Here is a 21,208-nt window from a genome sequence, read left to right on the forward strand (position 1 = left end):
CAAGAGGCACTGTCACCCTCAATCTCCGCGTATGCACTAACTGCAATGGAACTTTGAAGGCAGCATGAAGCAAAGTCGGCTACAACATTGAGGACGTGACCTTTTTTCATGTTTCTACCGACTGCATGAGCTTAACCAGAGAATATTTGGAGTATAATTGATGGATACCATACTTGAAGTCAAAGTTCTCGTTTATGTGCATGACCAATCGTGCTGAAATTTAGGGACTGGACACCAAGTATTTGCACATTTCTCAGTTAATAGCTCAACTAAAGCAGTTTTGCATTTGATAAGGCCTTTTTAAAATATTTCACTGGATCTACACAGAATTATTCAAGTTAAACTGCATAAGAGGGGGAAAATACAGCGATATCCAGATGCAACCTTAGCTTAGGCATTAGTGTGAATCCGAGATCCATTGGTCACCATTTAAAGTTGAACCCCAAGGACTGCATGAGTTGGCTGTAGGCCATTGCAAATTGGCATTTGGTATGTTTTGAATTTTGACCAGCAAATCAAGCAAACTCAGACACAGGAAAACCAATGAAGCAAACTTTATTCCAAACATTTAGCAAGTTAGTCCCCAGCTGCAGATACCTGCAATATATATATATTTAGTCATGTTAACCAATGTCATGTTTCAGCTTTAGTGCTACCTCTTTTTCATGGCTTGCTACCGATGTGTCTGTATGGGGAGCTGCTGCAGTTTTGCCCTCTAGGTCAGTCATGCTCGTTTCCTTCACGGTGTCTGTAGAAGCCAGGCTGCGGTACAGAAGCATGGACAATAGATGGTTATATTTTCATTTTTTGGTCAGTGATCTGTTAGACTTAAATAAAACCTTGCATGGGACCTATTCCGCCTTATAATCAGTACGATCACAACAGTGACCACCACTGCACCGACGGCAGATGCTGCAAACAAAATGCCAACTGGTGGGGAATAGACCAGACATGAAGCACCACTGTACCCCAAGTTGCAAAAACAAATATTTTCCCCATGTCGAACAGCACAGCGTCCATTTCCATTGCAGCGCTTCTGGCTACACGTTTCAGCATTGACATCTAAAAATTCTTTGTTGACATTTGCAGTAGTGTTAAAGTTGGAGCTGGTGTGAGTTGATGGTACAGTGGAGGAGATTGGAGAGACTGCGAGATCAGGCATCTCGACTCCAGTGGAGAGTTTTAAATTGGCACCTGAGGGGACAGATCGAGTTTTGCATAGTCATCCAATGTGAGCAACACTTTCAACTAAAAATTACTCACAGTTCTCATCTGAATGGTCCGAACAGTCTACATGTCCATCGCAGAACTTTTCATCAGATTGACATGAAAGTTGATTCAGACAAGACCGACTGCCAACAGGACAGCGCTGTTCTGGGGAGCAGTGGGTAGCATTCACATTTATGTGGTCATTGGCACATTTGCATGTTCGACCAATCGGGGTGGCCAAGCACAGGTGCTGGCAGTTGCCATTCTTTACTTTGCACTGGTTAGAGCCTGTCAAATAGAGGACTACTTAAAAAGGCCACCTTTACTGTCAATTTCCGCTCATCGTTTCAAGTCCCACATACCGGCCTCACTAGATTTACTAATTGCCTTCATGCTGATGACTGCTGTGCCAACCTCAAACCACAACTTGTTTTCCTGTTGGTCATCAGTGTACCACAGCCTGGTCTTATCTATTTGAGAGCAAAAAAAACAAAAACAAAAGTATTAACAGTTACACACTTGCTTTGATAATCGAAGCTGGGGAGAGGGCTGTTGACATCAAGTCATTACCACTGACAGTCATCCAGAGAAGTGTATCTTCACTGACAGCAACTGCAACTAATCCATCTGCTACCTTCAGTTCTTTGTATCCAGACCCATCAAGTCGAACAGACCCAATCACAGAGAGACCTACAAAAAGCCATTAGGGTTTTAATTATACTGCAGTCAACATCTTAAATTCGTGAACTGAATAAATCACATATTAGGCAACAACTACCCGAAACGTGGACAAAATGCTTACTAGTGTCAGCCCAGAAAATTGTTTCTCCGTCACTGGAGAAGACCAGGGAGTTTGGTTGGACACCATTCTTCCACGCTACTCTTCTCTCTGCACCATCCATGTTGGCACACTCAATAGTAGCTACAGTGCCAGCATCCTGCAGAACCTTATTGGTGAAACAAACACTGCCCCTTGGTGGGTGGAGTGCAATGGATTCTATTGCACCAATACCATCTTTTATCAAAACAGTAGTATATACACCACCATTGGAGGTGACATGCAGGCGGGGTTGCTTATTGCTGCTCCAGTAAAGATTGAAGGTTATCCAGTCCAAGGCCATAGCAGTGATTGCGTCGCCAAGGAGTTTAAGAAGTTGACCTTCAGAAATCAAATTAAAGTCTTTTAGTTTGAATGAGCTGAGGGAAGTTGTGCCATCATCAGCTATGAGGAGGGTGTGCTCATGAAGGCTGTAGTCCATTATTGTTGCTTCATTGACGCTTGGTATCTGTAACACTTTGTGTTCTGGCCAACCTTTCAGTGCTTCTGAAATGTGTCGGGCTTGCAGGTAAAGCTGTCAAACAAATAAAAATGGTCACAATTATGTTCATTAAATCACAGCATATATGTTGCAAATACCTTAACTAGTAGGTGGGAGGGAGGAACAGAGCCAAAAACCAACCTTGGTGACAGTGGAGGAAGATAAGAGCAGCAGGAAGGCTGTATCAACCAGATTGGTGCAAGTCAGACCATCATCAGAAAGTACAAGATCTGAGGGACACTTGCACACAGATTTGCGCCCTGGGGCCAACACACATAAGTGTGAACACTCCATCTTTTTGCAGGGATTCCCTTTGCTTTGTTGCAATATTTGGTGAACAATCTAAAGAACAGAAACGGGTAAGGCATTAGGGGAAAAAATTGGCTAATGAGTTACAAGAACTTTTACTGTGTAAAACGTTTCACTTTACTCCATTCTAATAATATACTTGCCTTTACACCAAAAGGTTGTCTTAGTCTCTTCAACAAAACACGAACATTTTTGCCAGTTACTTTATGTGCAGCCAGAACCACTCTTCTCTTAGCATCAGACCAGAAGAGCATGTCATTGAACACAGCAAGGGAGAACGGGTTGGTGGTCTCTTTCATCTGTAGAATCTGAATTGGAAAAATGTGTGTACTTTGTGGGGGAAGGGGCATCCAACTTTAACATTTGAGCACCGTTTATATATATATACATATATATATATATATATATATATACATACATACACACACATACACGTATATCCGGAATGTTTACTAAATTTTACCTGAATGTCACCGCCATCAAGCGTTGCAGACCCTATTGCCTTTAGCTTCTCATCAGTCCAATAGACTCGATCAGTAAGGGCATCTACTGCCACACCACCAGGCCAGCCTAAGCTGGAATTAACCAGCAAACGCCTCTCTGAACCATCCATTCCAGCCCTCTCAATCTTTGGTACGTTTCCAATTTCAGTCCAGATCATCAATCTGATCACGATGAAAGTAGGCAAACAAATTTAAGTATTTTATTATATTTCAGGGCTTCTCACATTGAAATATTAATAGGCTACCCCTTTTCTGGTAAGAGTGCAAGGGAGCGAGGCTGATCCAAGTCTTCATCCAGGATAACGCAGTATGATGAACTACCAGACAGTTTAATGGCAACAATTTGACCGTCCACACCATCAATCCAGTACAAATTTCTTCCAAACCAGTCGAAAGCTAAAGAATCTGCCCGCACACCTTTGAAAACAAAACGATTGAAGGGGTTTTTCAATGGGTCCAAATTCATTTCCAGCATGTCATTTAAGTTTATGCAGTACTCTTCCTTAGAAAATAGGGAATGTTCAGTAAAGATACTGTACCTGTAATCAGAGTTCCTGTGGTCTTTTGATCCATTGAGGACCACCTGATGCTGTCAGTGTCAAGACTGACCCAAAACACCATCCTTTCGTGCCAGTCGTAGTCCAGAGATAAAATTGCCTTTTTGGCAGAAGACAACACATTCAAGTGGCCAGTGCGCAACCCAAACAGGAATAGATCAGTTTGGATTGACAACAACAGTAAAGGTTCCCCTGCAGGACAATATTTTATTGAAACAAATGTGGACATTAAGAGACTTAACATGCAAGAAATTACTTGCACATTCAGCCACCAAATTCTGGTATTTGGTGAGCATTTAATCTGCTTGTGTGCCAAGAATGCAAAAGTCATGTAACTTGACAAAGATTAAAGTCAATTTAACATTTTTGTTTTCCTAAATGAGGAATCAAAAACTCGCAAGCTTCAGGGAAAGGACGAGTAGAATGCACAACTCACATTTCCTTGTAGAGCAACAAAACATCTTACCCTTGATTTTGCAGTTGTGTCCATCTGTGTCTATAATGTAGCCCATATGACAGTCACACTTGTAGGAACCCAGAGTATTTATACACAATTGACTGCAAACAAGTGATTGGTGGCCTTCACACTCATCAATATCAGCACAGGTCATTCCATCTTCTGCGAGTCTGTAGCCCACTGTACAGTGACAACGCTGCACAGATATTGAAATGTTAACAGTTCCTTTTATGTCCACGAGAAATACATTTGTATTTTTTTATTTTTTTTTTAATTGTCAATGTTATCAGAGCAGGTCTTGCTTTAAAGCAGCCTACGTTTTTCTAGCACCTAGGCCTTTTGTGTTGAGTTCCTTACCGGACCAAGTGGTGTGCTGAAACAGCCCTGAGAGCAGCGGCTAAGATCTGCTTCAGCACAGTTTATCTGGCAGCTCCCATCCTCGTCTGAACCATCTGTGCAATTTCTAATTCCATTGCAAACCAGAGATTGCTCCACACACTCCAGACTGCCACATTGGAACTGATGAGGAAGACATGCAACCAACCCGCCTGGAATGCACAAAGAAGTTACACAGCGAGCGTTTACAAACATTAAGACACACATTCAAATAGTTTAGTCACTCACAGTCAGTTTCATCACTTTCATCGGGACAATCTTTTGTGCCATCACACCTCCAGGCAGCAGGGATACACATGGTCATTGATTGGCATGACCACTGAAAATCACCACAACTCAGAGGAGCCAAAACCGGACAGTCCTGTAATAGGAACTTACATTTGTGATAGGAACCAGGCAATTTCAGGCAGTTTTAATTCATCATTGATTGTGCACTCCACCTTCTCATCTGTGCCATCTTTGCAGTCCTTTTCCCCATCACAGAGCCACTCCTGCACTAGGCACTCTTTGCTCTGAGGACAACGTTGCTTTGTTATACAGACTGGTGTTTTAATACAACTTTCTTCGTCCGATTGATCCCAACAGTCTGGGTGACCATCACAATGCATTGTAGCCAATATACACTGACCACTAGTGCACCTAAACTCACTGGTACTACAGTCAGTAACTACAGAAAGAAAAGACCCGTTCCTTATCCTAAACCAGCCAAATAAGTGAGCTTAATGTTTTTATTGTGCACAACATACCACAGTTTGCCTCATCAGTTCCATCATAACAATCGATCTCCCCATCGCAAAGGAAACTTTTAGGAATGCAGCTGTTTCCACCATCACAGTAGTGAGCGCACCCCTCCATGTCTTTAGTGCATTTCTGTTCATCAGACCGATCCTGACACTGAGGCACGCCATCACATACTTGATTCTTTTCTATGCACTTTTTACCATGGGCACACTGGAACTGGTCTGCAGAAGACAATAGTCAATCAGGATTCTGATGTTCTAACCAAATTGGAGTTTGGGCACAAAGTTTAGAGATTATATATTCTGTCAATGACTGCTTCAGTTTCTCAAAATCTGTTCTTGAAAATTTTTACCACAGTTTAAAAATGTTTATTAGAGTAAGCATTTGCACAAAAACTGCTCATCCATTTGGAAGGTGATTGTTGAACCTATACGGACTTATGGATATTCAAAATGCTCCACGTGGAAGATTATGCTTAGCGAACTAAAGTGTACAGATAAAGCTTCATTACTCTAAAATCATTTGTTAAATTAAACTTTTGTTGGTTTCCACATAAGAGGATGCTCCAAAATCAGTTGGCAAGCAATGACCAATGGAACACGCTTACAGAAATTTCTGTGCCTCATTTTTGTCCAAATACCTGCAATAAAATGAAAAACACTGCAGCGGAAAAGACACTGACCCTGTTCACAAGTAGATGAGCATTCCTCCTCATCCGAGCCATCATTGCAGTCATTTTCTCCATCACAGAGATGGCTGAAGAGGACACACTCACTGTTGTCTTTGCAGGGTAGTGAACCCAAGGAGCACTTGATAGGTTTAAACACAAACTTGTCTGGCTGCATGGTGGTTGTCTTTGCCTCTTCATTCACATTCTCTGATTTGACATGGGTAAATATTTGGCTTCAGAGTGAATATTCGCCACAGTCCAGAAAGTGACATGAAAACAATTTGACCGTGTTCAGTTGAAGCTTACCGCAATTTTCCTCATCTGATCCATCTAAACAGTCTCTTTCTGCATCACACAGCAAAGTTTCAGGTAAGCAGCGGTTGTCATTGTCACAGAGGTGAACACATCCATCTGGTTTTGAACAATGTAATTCATCTGATCGGTCCTGACATTGAAGTACACCATCGCACACTTCATCCTTGTTAATGCACTTCTTCCCATGTGCACACTGAAATTGGTCTGAACACAAGAAACTTCATATTAGCTCCACAGCTTGAGGTCATCATCGCATGCGTAAGTTTGCGAACAGTCAAGTGACTTAAGGAACGTGTCAAAATAAAAATAAATTGTTTCCAATCATCCATTCTGCATGCTGGTGCAAAAACATCCTTTCTGATGGTAGTAACACCCCACATTAAGCCTTTCAATGCCATTGACGAGAAGTCCAATCACACACCTCTTTTCATCCTTATGCTGTGAATTTAGATTAGTTTTTCACTTGTGGATGTCCAATCCATTTGTACTGGGAGGGACAGCAGCAAATGAACAGTACAAATGAACTGGATGTCTATTGCAATGGCAGCCAGTGAGTTAATATGTAAAATGTGTACAGTGGTACCTCTACTTAAGAACGTCTGCATACAGGATTTTCAGGTTAAGACAAGCCTCAACGGGAAAATATTGCCTTTTGTTAAGAAAAAAAAAATCAAGATACAAAATGCAAAAATAAAGTACACCTGTTACTCGCAGCTCCCGGAGTTTACTGAACGTAACATACTTATAGCTGATCTGCCATTGGCCATTGCCTAGCATCCAATTGGCTAAGAGGGACCTCTACTGTATGTGTAAGTGTGTATCCCAGTGTCCTCTTCATTCACCCCTCGTGTTCTGACAGTTTTACATGACTACCAATTTTAAATATTATTTACTTATATAAAATTATATTTATATTTTATACGTTTTGGTGCATTTTTATGCATTAAAAGATTTAAGAGTTAATTTACATGGAAAATGAGTCTACTTACAGAGTTTTCAAGATAAACTGGTTCTGGAAGTAGTTTCATATTTTCTAAGTACAGGTACCGCTCAACTTTGTATTTAAATTATAGGCACTTGCCTGGACAAACCCAGTTACCAGAAACCATGCAGTGTTAGTTTAAAGATTAAATATTCCAATTCAATCCAGTCAGCCACCAAATGAGAGTGTGGAAGTTTACAGAGGCAAGAAAGGAAAAAGACCAGCTCATATATCCCAGGAAACTGTCCTTCTGTGCATTTTTAACCACAAATTGCCTGTCAAACCCGAAATAAAATCATTTTATAAATAAAACAAAAATCGATGAAATAATGGAGGGGCAAAATCATAAAAAATAACGTCATGCATCACAGCTTTAAAGCTAAGAAAAATGTGGTACCTTCAGCACAAGCTACTTCACAACCTTCTTCATCAGATTCATCACTGCAGTCAGGCTCCCCATCACATACATGGCTGTGGAGCACACATTCCAAACCATCCTTGCATTGCCTGGAACCAAGGTTGCACTTCACAGGAATGCGTTCAGCTAAAAAAAAAAAAAAAAATAACAAGTTAATTCTTGGGGAGAAGTCCAACGAAATTCAGAAATGTTTGACAATTCTGCATTTAAAAAAAACATTTTGGAATTTCAAAATAATTCAGTGCACATAATTTACCTGCTTGCAAGGGGGTTGTCAAATGCAATAAAACTGCAAACAAATATAAATATACAGCCATCACAACAATTAAAAAAGCAGTCCAGACAGCACAGCGCACGAAACAGAAGTGTTGTGCAGCGGTCAGGTGTTATCAATAAATCCTAATTGACCACGTGAGTTGTGGGTGGAGCTAATAAACAATTTATAATCAAATACTTCGTTGTAGAAAACGTAGAGATCACTCACGTATATGCCATTTTGTCAGTCAAATTCAAGAAACAACCTTAGTGAATGGAGTGTGTACTTTGAAAAAGCAACAAAGGGCTCCATTTTCAAACGAGCTGGTTTTTCATAAAAGCCATAGATACCGAAAATTATCTGCATACTTATGATTTTTTTTTTTTTTTTTTTTCCAAAATCCAGATTGAATTGTAGACATAATCCGTGGAGAGTCTGCAGATTTCAGAGTATTTTAGTGGAGAAAATGATTCACCTTACATTCACTGCAGTAGAGCCTTCCCGAGAACTCCACTGCTGTAAGATGGCCGCCTGGTACTAACGCAACTGACTCCGACCTTTCGCATTTTAGCTCCATATATGTGATACCTATGATGGAAAATAAGCACGTATCTGAAGATCATGTGTGATTTACAGCAATTTTTTGAAAATAAATAAATAAAACAGTGAACCTGCATGATTTTGTCAGTCTCACATTAAATGGACTATCTGATAGGCGCATCATGGTTTTGCCTCGTTTTATTAGAAACTGCTAAATTGGTCCTTGTGGACATTATTAAACTGCTGAGATCCCAAATCAATCTTGACGACAAAATTCTGACATATTTTACATTTAGAAGAAAAATAACCAAATTCTGCAGTCGTCCAATCATGTAGCAGTGGTGCTTTAAGGGTTCTTGTGTACCAATCAAATGTGTCGTCTTCTTCCGGTCTACCTAACATGGCTAACTCGCTCCAGTAGCACTGGTAGCAACTTGAGAAAAGCCGTCAAGCTTAGTCAAATTCAACGCTGGTATCAAATTCCCCAGACTTTTTAACACATTTGGTGTTTATTGGACCTTCTGTCGTTTTACTACGACTGCGGGGCGTCGGAGTTTCACACTTGGTGAGTGACTGTACCGCTTTCGATGTTTTCTCGTCTTTAAATGATGCTGTTTTGTGTGGGCGCTGTAGCTCCGCTAGCCAGCGGGATCCAAAGCCCAGTTTGCAATAGTTCGTTCTTAGGGCTGACCGATTTTGGAACAGATTCTGTACTTCAGCAATAATCCTAAGCATTTCATAGCTTGCCTGAAAGGAAACTTTTATCATAGTGTCGTTCGCACGACATTTTATATTAATGACCGCGTTTCAATTAGAACAAGTTCCCCAATTGACTTTAGGGACGAAGCGAAGAAATGGACCGCTGCGCAGTTTGTTTTTCGTGGATGACAACAAAAGGATTTTGATAACAAGCTGGCAGCTAGGCTAACATTAGCTCACCCAGCCAGATGCCAGCCGCCATACAAAATGCTTCGCTAACAACTATTCTACGGCCACGCGTACTTGTCGTTTTCTTTTTCTTGCGGAAGGTTGTTCTAGTTTTCACAATTTCATAGTTTGTGCTTTCGTCGAGTTTAATGTTGTGCTTTGAGTCTAGCGCCCCCCACCCTCCCCTTTCCAGGTAGGCTAGCTGTCGGCCTTTTTAAGCCAGTTTGTTTTAACTGTGGAGGTGTTCTCCTTTGAGAGTAGTTGTACTTTTTGCGTATTGTTACACTTTTACTTAATAAAATTTACCTTTTTGTGTCCTACATCCTCATAGAGCTGGCTTCATCTGGTGACACTTTTGTTGTAAAGGGGCTCCACCGAGCAGGGGCTCATAGTGTAGCAATAGGTCCCACATCTTGTGTACGGAGTTCTCTGGAGACTTCTAGGTTGTCCGGCCAAGATGTCCTCCATCTTGCCTTTTACCCCTCCTGTAGTCAAGAGGCTTTTGGGCTGGAAGAAATCTACCAATGTACCAGGTGGAGCAGGTGGGGGAGAACAGAATGGCCAGGAGGAAAAATGGTGCGAGAAGGCCGTGAAGAGTTTAGTCAAGAAGCTCAAGAAGACAGGGCAGCTCGATGAGCTAGAGAAGGCCATCACTACGCAGAACTGCAACACCAAGTGTGTCACCATCCCCAGGTATGATATCAACCATACAGTGGTTTGCTGCCATCATTAAAACAAAGTAAAGATATTGGGGAATAGAAAACACGTTGTTTAGGGGTGTTCCTTGCATCAGCCTGCAGCCTTGATGACCACGCTCATGTTCAGTGGGAACACTGATAGGCTGGCAAAGAACATTTCAGATGTTTTTATGTTTTCCCAATAACACTTTGGTTATCGCCTGAGAATTGTTCGAGACCTTACTCTTATCTTTTTGGAAATACAGCGGGTGTCTTGACGTGAATACATTTCTTGTGTTGCTGTAGAATTCCTACTATAAGCATCAATAGAATGCACCTTTAAGTTGGCGCCACTAGGTTACAAATATGAGGGTAGCTGGTTGGTTGAATAAAAATATAGAATAGAAAAAAAGTTAATTCTATGTTTTTATTTTTTTATTCACAGCAATTGCTCAGAGATATGGGGACTGAGTACACCAAATACGATAGAACAGTGGGATACATCAGGCTTTTACAGCTATTCCGACCAAACAAGGTGAACATTCTTAAAGACACTGTATGCATCTTTGCCACGTAATTATCTCAATACTTGAGATGATACACAATGAAAACTGTTTCATTATCATTTAGCAATCTGGTCTGGTGTTGTCTTGCACCTTTGTCATCCCTCTGTCCTTTTCCATCCATTTAGATCCCTTGATGGCCGCTTGCAGGCCTCCCACAGGAAGGGGCTCCCCCATGTTATCTATTGCCGTTTGTGGCGGTGGCCAGACCTTCACAGCCACCATGAACTACGTGCTATCGAGGCCTGTGAGTATGCCTTTCACCTCAAGAAGGATGAGGTCTGCATCAACCCCTACCATTATCAGAGGGTCGAGACCCCAGGTAAGAGGGCTTAATGTACCTAATTTCTATCACCTAAAATGTATGGACTAAAGTCATTTAATTATTTTTCTTATCTTTGATTAGTTTTACTTGAAGGAGTTATTATTTTTTATGAACTACTTTCACTCAGTGAAAGTGCCGCTGTAACAATTCTTTCACGCTGTGAGCCAAGTGTTAGTGCATTTTCCACATTATTTAAATATCTTTGAAATTACAGTGGTACCTTGACGTATGATCGCTTCAGCATACAATCCTTTTGACATCCGGCGTAAAATTTGACTCGTCGTTTGTCTTGACATATGACGACATGCTCAAAATACGACGATTCATGGCATCGCAATTTCATAGTTTTCCCGCAAGACGGATGCACGGCGGATTTTCTTGTGGGAGAAATGCAGTGGTCCCACGGAGGTTAGTGCAGGTGATGAAAAAAGGAAAAAGGTGAGGCTTACCATTGAAATTAAGAAGGAACTGATAGAAAAATATTAGAGACGTGTGCACATCAGTGAAGTGGCTCGACAATACTGCCAGAATATGTCTAAGATCTCGAGGACAACTCTCATTATTATTATTATTATTATTATTATTATTCTAGCATGGGCAAGGAAGTCGCCAGCTTCGTCAGGTTTTTAAATAATTTATCTCAGAACTTGTGCAACACAATACGTCTACTGTCCGGCGGCAACAACAAAAGAACGTGAAAAGAGAAAGTAAAAGCTTCCCACTGTAACGCACCTCTTTCACTCTTGCGTCAGTCACATGGTACGTTCAGGAACAGCATGCAAAACACAACGGCCACATTAGAACCCATATTGTTACATTATTATTTCGGTGTGTATTTATAATGTATTTGTTTTGTTATTTGTAATTGCTGTTTGTAATTGTACCTACAATATTTCTTAAGGATTTAGCGCAGGTTTTTGTGCTGTGGACGGACTTGATAGAATAATAATGCATTCTTATGGGAAAATTCCACTTGACATACGACCATTTCTACTTACAAACCAGGTCCTGGAGCTAATTTAATTCTTATGGAGAGGTACCACTGTATATTAAAATGAAAGCTGTTCAATGTGTAGATGCTTAAAGTGGGAATTAACTGATCCCTAATAAAACTTTCCCACAGTTCTGCCTCCAGTTCTTGTGCCAAGACACTCTGAAATTCTGACAGAGCTGCCACCTCTGGACGACTACACCCATTCCATACCTGAGAACACAAACTTTCCTGCAGGAATTGATCCTCCAAATAACTATATACCAGGTGAGGTTATGATGTTTTAGAACATATAACCCTAACTAATCCCATGGGTGCCCCCCCCCTTTTTTTTTAAATTAAAAAAATATATAATATATATATATATATATATATATATATATATATATATATATATAAATCTAATGGCGTATGATCTATAAATACAAAAGACTGTTGTCATTTCAAATGCAGTACATTATAATCTAATTGAAGTCACTATATTTTGCTTTTCATAATAAGAGTCCTAGTCACTGAATGTATTTTCATTGTTCTTTCATCCCACAAATTGAACAGAAACTCCTCCGCCTGGCTACATCAGTGAGGATGGGGAGGCCAGTGATCAACAGATGAATCAAAGCATGGATACAGGTAGGTTTTTAATACTTGCTGTTTGAACTATTTCGGATCTGTTGTATTCACTACATTCGATTGGTAAAAACAGATTACAAATTTTAAGTACAGCATGATAGTTGTAATTTCATCTTTTTTAAATCCATTTTTGGAGTCGATTAATTAAGTTTTCAGTCATCTTCGCCATCACAGATAAAACATGCTTTAGATTTCATATCCCTCTACAGGTTCACCAGCAGAGATGTCTCCCAGCACTCTGTCACCTGTCAATCACAGCATGGGTAAGAGAGATCTATCTTGACTGAAAATGTTTCAATTTCTATATCTGAACATTGTGAGGTGGGAGGTTTTGACCCTTTTCTCTCTTTCTCTCTCATTCTCTCTTCTATAGACTTACAACCGGTGACTTACTCGGAACCGGCCTTTTGGTGCTCAATAGCGTACTATGAGCTTAACCAACGTGTAGGAGAGACGTTCCATGCCTCACAGCCCTCGTTGACGGTGGATGGATTTACAGACCCCTCAAACTCTGAGCGATTCTGCTTGGGTTTGCTCTCAAATGTCAACAGGAATGCCACTGTGGAGATGACGCGAAGGCATATAGGTAAGGACCCAGTATCAGGCATGGCAGTCAGTTGACTTTCCAACAATTACAGTGGTACCTCTACTTACGAAATTAATAGGTTCTGGAAGTAGTTTCGTGAACTGAAAATTCTCTAAGTAGAGACACATTTTCCATTTAAATCCCCTAATCTGTTCCAAGCCCCACAAAATTCAGACATAAATGTTTTATAAAGTATAAAAATGCATCAAAACATGTAACAAATCTGTTACTATTAGATTATTGCACAATAACAATAAAATGAGAGTTGTGCATAATATAAAGTTAATACACTCACGTAAAGCTGTCGGAACACGAGGGGCGAATGAAGAGGACACTGGGATACACTCATACAGTAGAGGTCGGACCTGCGAGTAGCGGCCCATACTGTATTTTTGCCTTTCATATCCTGAAATTTTGTAAGAAGAGGCAATATTTTCCCGTTGAGGCGTGTCTTAACCTGAAAATTCCTATGTAGAGACGTTTGTAAGTAAAGGTACCACTGTATTTGATATTTGGCAAACTGAACAATTTAGGTCACATTATTATTTTGGTAACCTTTGGTAGTTTAATTTTCTGATATTTGTGTACACAGGAAGAGGAGTTAGGCTCTACTACATTGGCGGGGAAGTGTTTGCTGAATGTCTAAGTGATAGCGCCATTTTCGTCCAGAGTCCAAACTGCAATCAGCGGTATGGATGGCATCCAGCAACAGTGTGTAAAATTCCGCCAGGTAACATGCAAAAGCTTGCCGTCTTATAAACATTTTTAAGTTTTTACTGTATATTTCCGTTTAAATGTTGGTCAAAATACAAAACAACCAGGTTGAAAGAAAACCGCTGTGAAATTTATAATGGTTTATAATGTCATAATTTTTTTATTTCTTTTGTCATAAAAAAATGTCTTGAGATTTTTCTACCAAATGCCTGCTCGTTAATATTGACCATGAATGTCTTCTTTACCCCCTCAGGTTGTAATTTAAAAATCTTTAACAATCAGGAGTTTGCTGCTCTGCTGGCCCAGTCCGTTAACCAAGGCTTTGAAGCAGTATACCAACTCACTAGGATGTGCACCATCCGCATGAGCTTTGTCAAAGGTTGGGGAGCAGAATACAGGTGATCATATCACTTAATTAACGAATGTTTAAGTGAATATGGTTAATGACACAATTGTTTTAGATTAAGTAGTCATGTCTATCTTTGGCAACCAGTCGGTTTTCTCCACATTATTGTACCCAGACGGAATTGCTACGTTGATATGTCAATATAAGTATCCACCAGTGTTGTTTTCGTCAACGAAAATTTTTTTTCATGACAATGACGAGCTAAAAAAGTGTCTAGGAAGACTAAAACATAACAAGACAAATGCCAGTTTTTGTCTGACGAGACGACAACGAGAGGAAAACGGGCCATAGTTTGCATCATGTTCAAAATGTGTGACATTTTCTTATTGATTTTCTTATTGATCATTATCTCTTAATTGTTCGTGTAGTGAGCCTGTGTCGTAGCTAGAGGTGGGAATCTTTGGGCACCTAACGATTTGATTACGATTCAGAGGCTCCGATTCGATAATAAATCGATTATTGAATTCAAACCAAACTACTATTTTAGTATCAAGTTAACAGTTAAAAACTGTAATTAAAATACTCAAGTCCCCATTCTGTATCAGCAGTTTTAAACTACCGTATTGGCCTGAATATAAGACGGCCCTGATTATAAGACGACCCCCTCTTTTTCAAGACTCAAGTTTGAAAAAAGAGAATACCAAATTATTTTTTATACAGAAAATAATTACAGTACATCTGAAACATGATTATAACAATATATTTAAGAGAAAAAGCATGTTATTTTGCCTCATTCAACTCTTAATACAGTGGGGAGAACAAGTATTTGATACACTGCCGATTTTGCTGGTTTTCCCACTTGCAAGCCATGTAGAGGTCTGTAATTTGTATCATAAGTTCTCTTCAATTGTGAGGGACGGAATCTAATACAAAAATCCAGAAAATCATATTGTATAATTTTTAAATAATAAATTTGTATTTAACTGTATGAAATAAGTATTTGATACATTACCAACTTGTAAATATTTCGGCTCTTAGTTCTTTTTTAAGAACCCCTCCTTTTCTCCACTCATTACCGGAAGTAACTGCACTTGTTTGAACTTGTTACCTGTATAAAAGACACCTGTTCACATGCTCAAACAAACAAACTCCAACCTCTCCACAATGGCCAAGACCAAAGAGCTGTGTAAGGACATCAGGGATAAAATAATAGACCTGCACAAGGCTGGGATAGGCTACAGGAAAATGAGCAAGCAGCTTGGTGAGAAGGTAACAACTGTTGGAGCGATTATTAGAAAATGAAAGAAGTTCAAGTTGACGGTCAATCTGCCAATAAAACAATGCAAACTGGTTAAACTTGAGAGTAGCTGAGATCTATCATGACAGAACATCGCTTCAATGATATCTTGCGCCATCTAGAGTCGTAAATGGGTATAATGTCTAGACCGCGAATATAAAACGACCCCCACTTTTTCAGTCTTATTGCAATGCAAAAAACACAGTTTTATATTCTGGCCAATACGGTACATGCAGTTTAATGTTGTGAATCAACCGTTAAAGTTGTTAAAATTGCTCCCGTTATTCCATAATCTCCGTTCAGTCTACTTTCAACTTGTTAAAGTTTTAAAACTGTTTCATCATTTAAAGATGGATTTGAGTCAAAATTTTGCTGATTTAGGGGTATTTTAGATAAAAAGTAATTAGGTTCGCTACAACGGAGCCTTCTCGAGAAGTCTACTGCTTTAAGATGGGGGCTGTTTACTAGCGCCGGCAAGTCTGTAATTTCGCATCTAGTTCTTCGTACATGTTCTAACACTGCCGTCGTCTGTGATTTTGCATCTCGTTCTACATATATATGAAATCTACCAAAGCCGTTTGTTGCCGTATGTTTGTAGCAACTGGGCGCGGTTTGTAGCGACTGTTGGCCACAGTCAGGTATTATTGTTTTTTTTTTTTTTTTTTTTTTTTTTTTTTTTGTAGCGGCATGAGTTGAATGTGATATTTACTCTCGGTGTTTTCCGCATTGTTCCCTGAAGACCGCGCTGACTGTGTTTTATTTCCGCTTTACCTGGTATAATTCAATATTCGGAATTTGGATGTTTGTAAATCGTTCTCGAATCTTCCACGGTCGAATCGTGAAGAATCTAAGAATCGTAAATTTTGCACGCCTCTAGTCGTAGCAGTGTTTGGTTTTGTCACTCATGTGATGTCCTGCCCCACCACCCCTCCACACATAGACACACACTCATGGTTGCGCTCTCCAGGATTCAGGCTTGCTTATTTTGACGCACATGGAAATATTTGCTTGCTTATCTTTGAGCGAGAGAATATGCAATGTTGCTTTCGCCTTGAGGTCTGTGATGAGTGATCATCACACACTAAATGTAACTCGTAGTGTTAGCATAGCATTTGCATTAGCATAAACTTTAGCGTTGCACGCGTCATTTTAAACTCTGGGACAACAGTTTTTTACATAAAGTTCACGGTGCCCCCTAGGGTATAATGAATTGAAAATAATGTACTATTTTCCTGCTGAGTGTGTATTATAATTCTACAGATGAAAACGGTTTGAGTATACGTAGACTAAAACTGGACAATTTTTCTGAATTTTTGTTGATGAAGAACACATTTTGAAATTACTAATAAATGACTAAGACTCAAATGTAGTTCCATCTTAAAGACTAATGGGCTTGACATATGGGAGGCGACGTCGCTCACGTTCAATACATTTTCTATGGCACGAACGCAAAAAGGTAAGGATCACCAAGCCTCTTGCGGCAAAGCGACGTTTGTGCATGTGAAATCTCGCACAAGTGACACGATATTAGAAAATAGGAAATGGTTCTATTTCTTTTGCTCTGCGTGGCAATACAACCAATCAGCAACAGATTTATTGATTGACAAATCACCGGCGAGGGCACTGGCCAACCCGAAAATTGATATCTACATGCAACACTTTGTCAACATGGAGAAGCGGATCATTTTAGCAGTGTGCACCTAGCACATACTTTATGATACCTCTCGGCATGATTTCTGGGACATAAATAAAAAAGATGCAGTTTGGGAAATTAATAGATGATTCTCCATTGACCATCCTAGTCTTTAAGTCTGGGTGCATCCCCAGTTGTTTCTTTTTTTCATAAAGCAAGTTTAAAATCAGTAGCTCGTTAATTCCAACAAAACCTTCTGCCTTCGTAAGGTTGCAATCAGGAAAGACGGGAAATTTTAAAATTCCCTCCAAAATCATAGCCAAACAGACAAGCGATGATGCACAGACAGAGGGTGGTGCGTGTCGCTGTTGTTTCCAGCTGCAGTCGAATCGCCCCGCATGTTGGCGTTCAGCTCAACAGCGATGACTTACGCATTTCGCCATCACCTCCCGTGTTTCGAGCCCTTAAGACTATGACGAAAATAAAAAGGACTGCCAAAAACAATACTGGTATCCATTTGTGCTGTCAGAATACCTGTCAGAATACAGGTCTCCGAACTGTAAACCATATTTTAATTCATTGTTTTTTACTTTTACAGAAGGCAGACTGTCACAAGCACTCCATGCTGGATCGAGTTGCATTTGAATGGTCCTCTACAATGGCTAGACAAAGTGCTGACCCAGATGGGGTCCCCTTCTGCACGCTGTTCCAGTATGTCTTAAACAGCAACGGAACCCAACACTCCCTAAAAAGAAAATGATTACAAAGAAAATTCAGTCCCATCATGGAAATCCCAGCAAAACTATATTTTTTCATTTCCTAGTATTTGTGATCCTGCTCTACTTACCTCAAAACAACACACACCCTATACAAAAGTACAGACTACAGTAAAGAATTTGGCACTTTGTTAGTCATTTTTGTCATGCACCTTTTTAAATTGCTTTACCCCAAATCATTTATTGATATAAGATCTATTTGTGGTATAAATGAAATGTATAAAAAAAAAAAAAAATGTCCAGGAAGTAGGGAGAATACCAAAAATGTCAGACTTGGAATATTTTCCAGTTCAAGGCTTGTGACCTATAAGATAATTTGCTCTGGCCCCACCAATCATTGTTCTGAGTGTATGTTTTCATTTCTCAGAGAAATATTGCCCAATTGTCAGGCGTCAGTTAGCTTTTTGAAGTTGGCCATGAAGTGAACCATTTATTAAGTGAACCATTTATTTAAAAAAAAAAAATGCATCAACCTCACTGTACGCAAGACTTGAACCCCCCTTTTTATTATTATTTTTTAAATTCTTGTGTCGTTATAAGACATACTACTTAACTGACGAATAGGAATGTTGGTTTGAAAATCCAAAAACCCTAAACAAACTGAAAGCTCAGTATGTTTGTTAATTTCTTTGTCATTATATGGCAGTATTTGTGTCCATGGTGAAGTTGACTTGTATCCCGACATACAGCCTGGTTTACAAACTAGGCTCTGAGGGAACCTGAGAGTATCAACTATTAGCGAGAGCTTCTTTTGTCTTTATGACACAACACTCTCCAAGGAGAGGCATTTAATAGTCTCGTCAGGATTAATTGAAGGTATCAATGAGTATTCATCATTGGTTTTAGCCTATATCCCAATTGTTTTGCTACTTTTTTGTATTCTCATGTATTTTTATATATAAATAAAATGTTCTGTCATTCACACTTTCTATTAAAGTAATATTTTCAAAACCACCGCTGTCAGGAAAAACTCACCTGGCGGGCGTAGATCGTTTGATTTGGCCCAAAAGGTTCAGCCGAAAATCATTTTCATCTGCAGCTCAGTCTCAGTTTAAAAAGGAAAAAAAAAAACGAGAGAAATAGTTGCAATTTGGCAATGCCTCTTCTGTCATCTCTACACAAAGACCCTGTTAATAGTCTCTTTGTGCTTTGTCAAGATTTAATGTCAGCTAGCTTTCAAAGTGTTTTTTTTTTAAAGATGGGAGATAACTTCTTCCTTCCTAAAGAAAAGTGCTAATGTGCCCCCTCACTGGGACATTTGGTGTTACGTGTATTGTATTTGTTCTGTCTATAAAATATGGTAATACAAATTATTTGCTCTTCCCTTATTGTCCGTAAATATGTTGCCGGTGCAAGTTGAACATGTCCCCTTTCCCCTTGATGTGAAAGTGTTCACCTTGAGGCACCAGTGATTGTACTTTAAGTGTACCTAGTGACATTTGGATTTGGGAAAATGCACCATGTGTTTGGAGGTTCCAGTGTTCCATCGTTTTATCTTTGGCCTACAACATATGAATGTGAAACCATACCTTACAAAAAATGATGTGGACCATGCATACAAACACAAGATAGTAGTACAGTATGTGTGTATTTAACAGTTCTCTTTTTGCAAAGCAGTCAGTACAGTAGATGTTGCAATTTTACCAGTAGAGGGCGGTATTATTAGAGCATTTTTTTCCATGACCATAAGCGTCTCAGGCGTGGGGCATATTATGCAGACTTAATAAAACACTAATAATAAAGTTTTTATTCTCATGACTCATGTTTCTGTGGTGGAAATAATAATGTTGGGCAAATTATGCTGTAGTGACCATTTGGGCTGGACATCTATTGCCTTCAATGGCAGCCACTGGGTTAATTTATGAAAAATGTCAAAGCTGTTCGAACAATAGGAAGGTTGTTGTTCCGTTTTCTTAGTTTGAGAGTTGCAAGTGGTAATTTGATCAAGAGAGGTGGGTAGTAACGCGTTACATTTACTCAGTTACATTTACTTAGTAATTTTTTGAGAAAAATGTACTACTTAGAGTAGTTTTACCTCACAATACTTTTTACTTGAGTAGATTTGTGAAGAAACACTACTTACTCCACTACTTTGGTATACACTAGAGTCGTTACATTGTGTTTATTCTACATATTGACTTTATTGTTGCCAGAGAGGCCAACAGTGGCCGTCCCAGTTTCACCAATGAGACGTCAAAACAATAACCACATAACTTCATTATACCAATCAGAGTTAACAATGTTTTTTCTCCACTAGAGGGTACTCATGCTGTTTGGATGGGTGATGTTTAATATTGTTTTCCTGGTCTGAATTCGATGATTTTTGTGTCATCATTTTTGCCTAATTTGATCATGTAATGGGTTTTAATACAGTAGCCTATAATAACAGTTCATATGGATAAAGTGCTGAGAAACAAAATATAAGTACCGTGATTTAAAACGAATCAAACATTGTAAGCAGTTACTCACAATGTTACTCATTACTTTTGTATTCTTTTAATCAAATACTTTTTTACTTGTACTCGAGTACATTTTTGGACGACTACTTTTACTTGATTAATATTTTGAAGTGACACTTGTCTTACTTGAGTATATTTTTTGGCAACTCTACCCACCTCTGCAAGTTACTATGTGGTCAATGTAAAAACATTTAGAACCGTCATGTACAATAGAGGCTCCTGCTCGGGGCCACCTAAGATGAGCAACTTTACTCAAAATAGCATTGCATACCAGAAGGGCTGCAGCTATCGATTATTTTAGTAGTCGATTAATCGTTGAACTAGTTAGTTTGAATAATCAAGTAATCGGATAAGAAACATAAAAAACTAAAATACCTGAGCTGAGCCTCAAACGGTATAAAAAATTAATAAATAAGGATCTAAGTACAGTACAACAAAAGAACAATTGACTAACTTGCATAACACAAGTCCGCTAGCTAAAATGCTATAAAATGCTAACTTTTTTTTTTTCAATGCTCTTAACAAATGGTTCAGCCAATATACCTATAAACTAAATTATGAATGCGTTAAAAAAAAAAACATTCTTTCAAACAAAAACTTAGCTTACGTTGG

The 21,208-nt window shown here is 39.3% G+C and overlaps 2 protein-coding genes across 2 annotated transcripts; one reads left to right on the top strand and one right to left on the bottom strand.

The window, feature by feature from the left end:
* Positions 1–534: 534 nt before the first annotated feature.
* Positions 535–8,278, bottom strand: lrp13 (low-density lipoprotein receptor related-protein 13). Its single transcript, XM_057831748.1, has 21 exons — positions 8,133–8,278; positions 7,856–8,002; positions 6,468–6,680; positions 6,174–6,368; positions 5,497–5,712; positions 5,191–5,417; positions 4,979–5,111; positions 4,712–4,902; positions 4,364–4,550; positions 3,880–4,089; positions 3,586–3,757; positions 3,301–3,502; positions 2,981–3,145; positions 2,670–2,870; positions 2,012–2,561; positions 1,780–1,899; positions 1,572–1,679; positions 1,264–1,497; positions 840–1,194; positions 657–762; positions 535–597 (listed from the first exon to the last, which is right to left on the bottom strand). The coding sequence occupies exons 1-21, from the start codon at positions 8,191–8,193 to the stop codon at positions 577–579; spliced, it is 4,014 nt and encodes a 1,337-aa protein (XP_057687731.1). The 5' UTR covers positions 8,194–8,278; the 3' UTR covers positions 535–576.
* A 783-nt stretch (positions 8,279–9,061) lies between these two features.
* LOC130913286 (mothers against decapentaplegic homolog 2) lies at positions 9,062–19,892 on the top strand. Its single transcript, XM_057831768.1, has 11 exons — positions 9,062–9,237; positions 9,931–10,292; positions 10,722–10,811; positions 10,968–11,161; positions 12,288–12,422; positions 12,711–12,785; positions 12,995–13,048; positions 13,159–13,371; positions 13,964–14,101; positions 14,339–14,483; positions 17,960–19,892. Exons 2-11 carry the CDS (start codon positions 10,057–10,059, stop codon positions 18,081–18,083), a joined length of 1,404 nt encoding a protein of 467 aa, XP_057687751.1. The 5' UTR covers positions 9,062–9,237; positions 9,931–10,056; the 3' UTR covers positions 18,084–19,892.
* The last annotated feature ends 1,316 nt before the right edge of the window (positions 19,893–21,208 follow it).

Source organism: Corythoichthys intestinalis, chromosome 3, assembly GCF_030265065.1.
Source record: "Corythoichthys intestinalis isolate RoL2023-P3 chromosome 3, ASM3026506v1, whole genome shotgun sequence".
Classification (NCBI taxonomy): domain Eukaryota; kingdom Metazoa; phylum Chordata; class Actinopteri; order Syngnathiformes; family Syngnathidae; genus Corythoichthys; species Corythoichthys intestinalis.

Coding starts and splice junctions, on each gene's coding strand:
- LOC130913286 (XM_057831768.1), top strand. CDS start 10,057: ATGTCCTCCATCTTGCCTTTTACCCCTCCTGTAGTCAAGAGGCTTTTG. Junction 10,812..10,967: donor AGCTATTCCGACCAAACAAG/GTGAACATTCTT, acceptor CCATCCATTTAG/ATCCCTTGATGGCCGCTTGC. Junction 13,372..13,963: donor GATGACGCGAAGGCATATAG/GTAAGGACCCAG, acceptor TTGTGTACACAG/GAAGAGGAGTTAGGCTCTAC.
- lrp13 (XM_057831748.1), bottom strand. CDS start 8,193: ATGGCTGTATATTTATATTTGTTTGCAGTTTTATTGCATTTGACAACC. Junction 6,369..6,467: donor ATCAGATGAGGAAAATTGCG/GTAAGCTTCAAC, acceptor ATGTCAAATCAG/AGAATGTGAATGAAGAGGCA. Junction 1,680..1,779: donor TCTCTGGATGACTGTCAGTG/GTAATGACTTGA, acceptor GCTCTCAAATAG/ATAAGACCAGGCTGTGGTAC.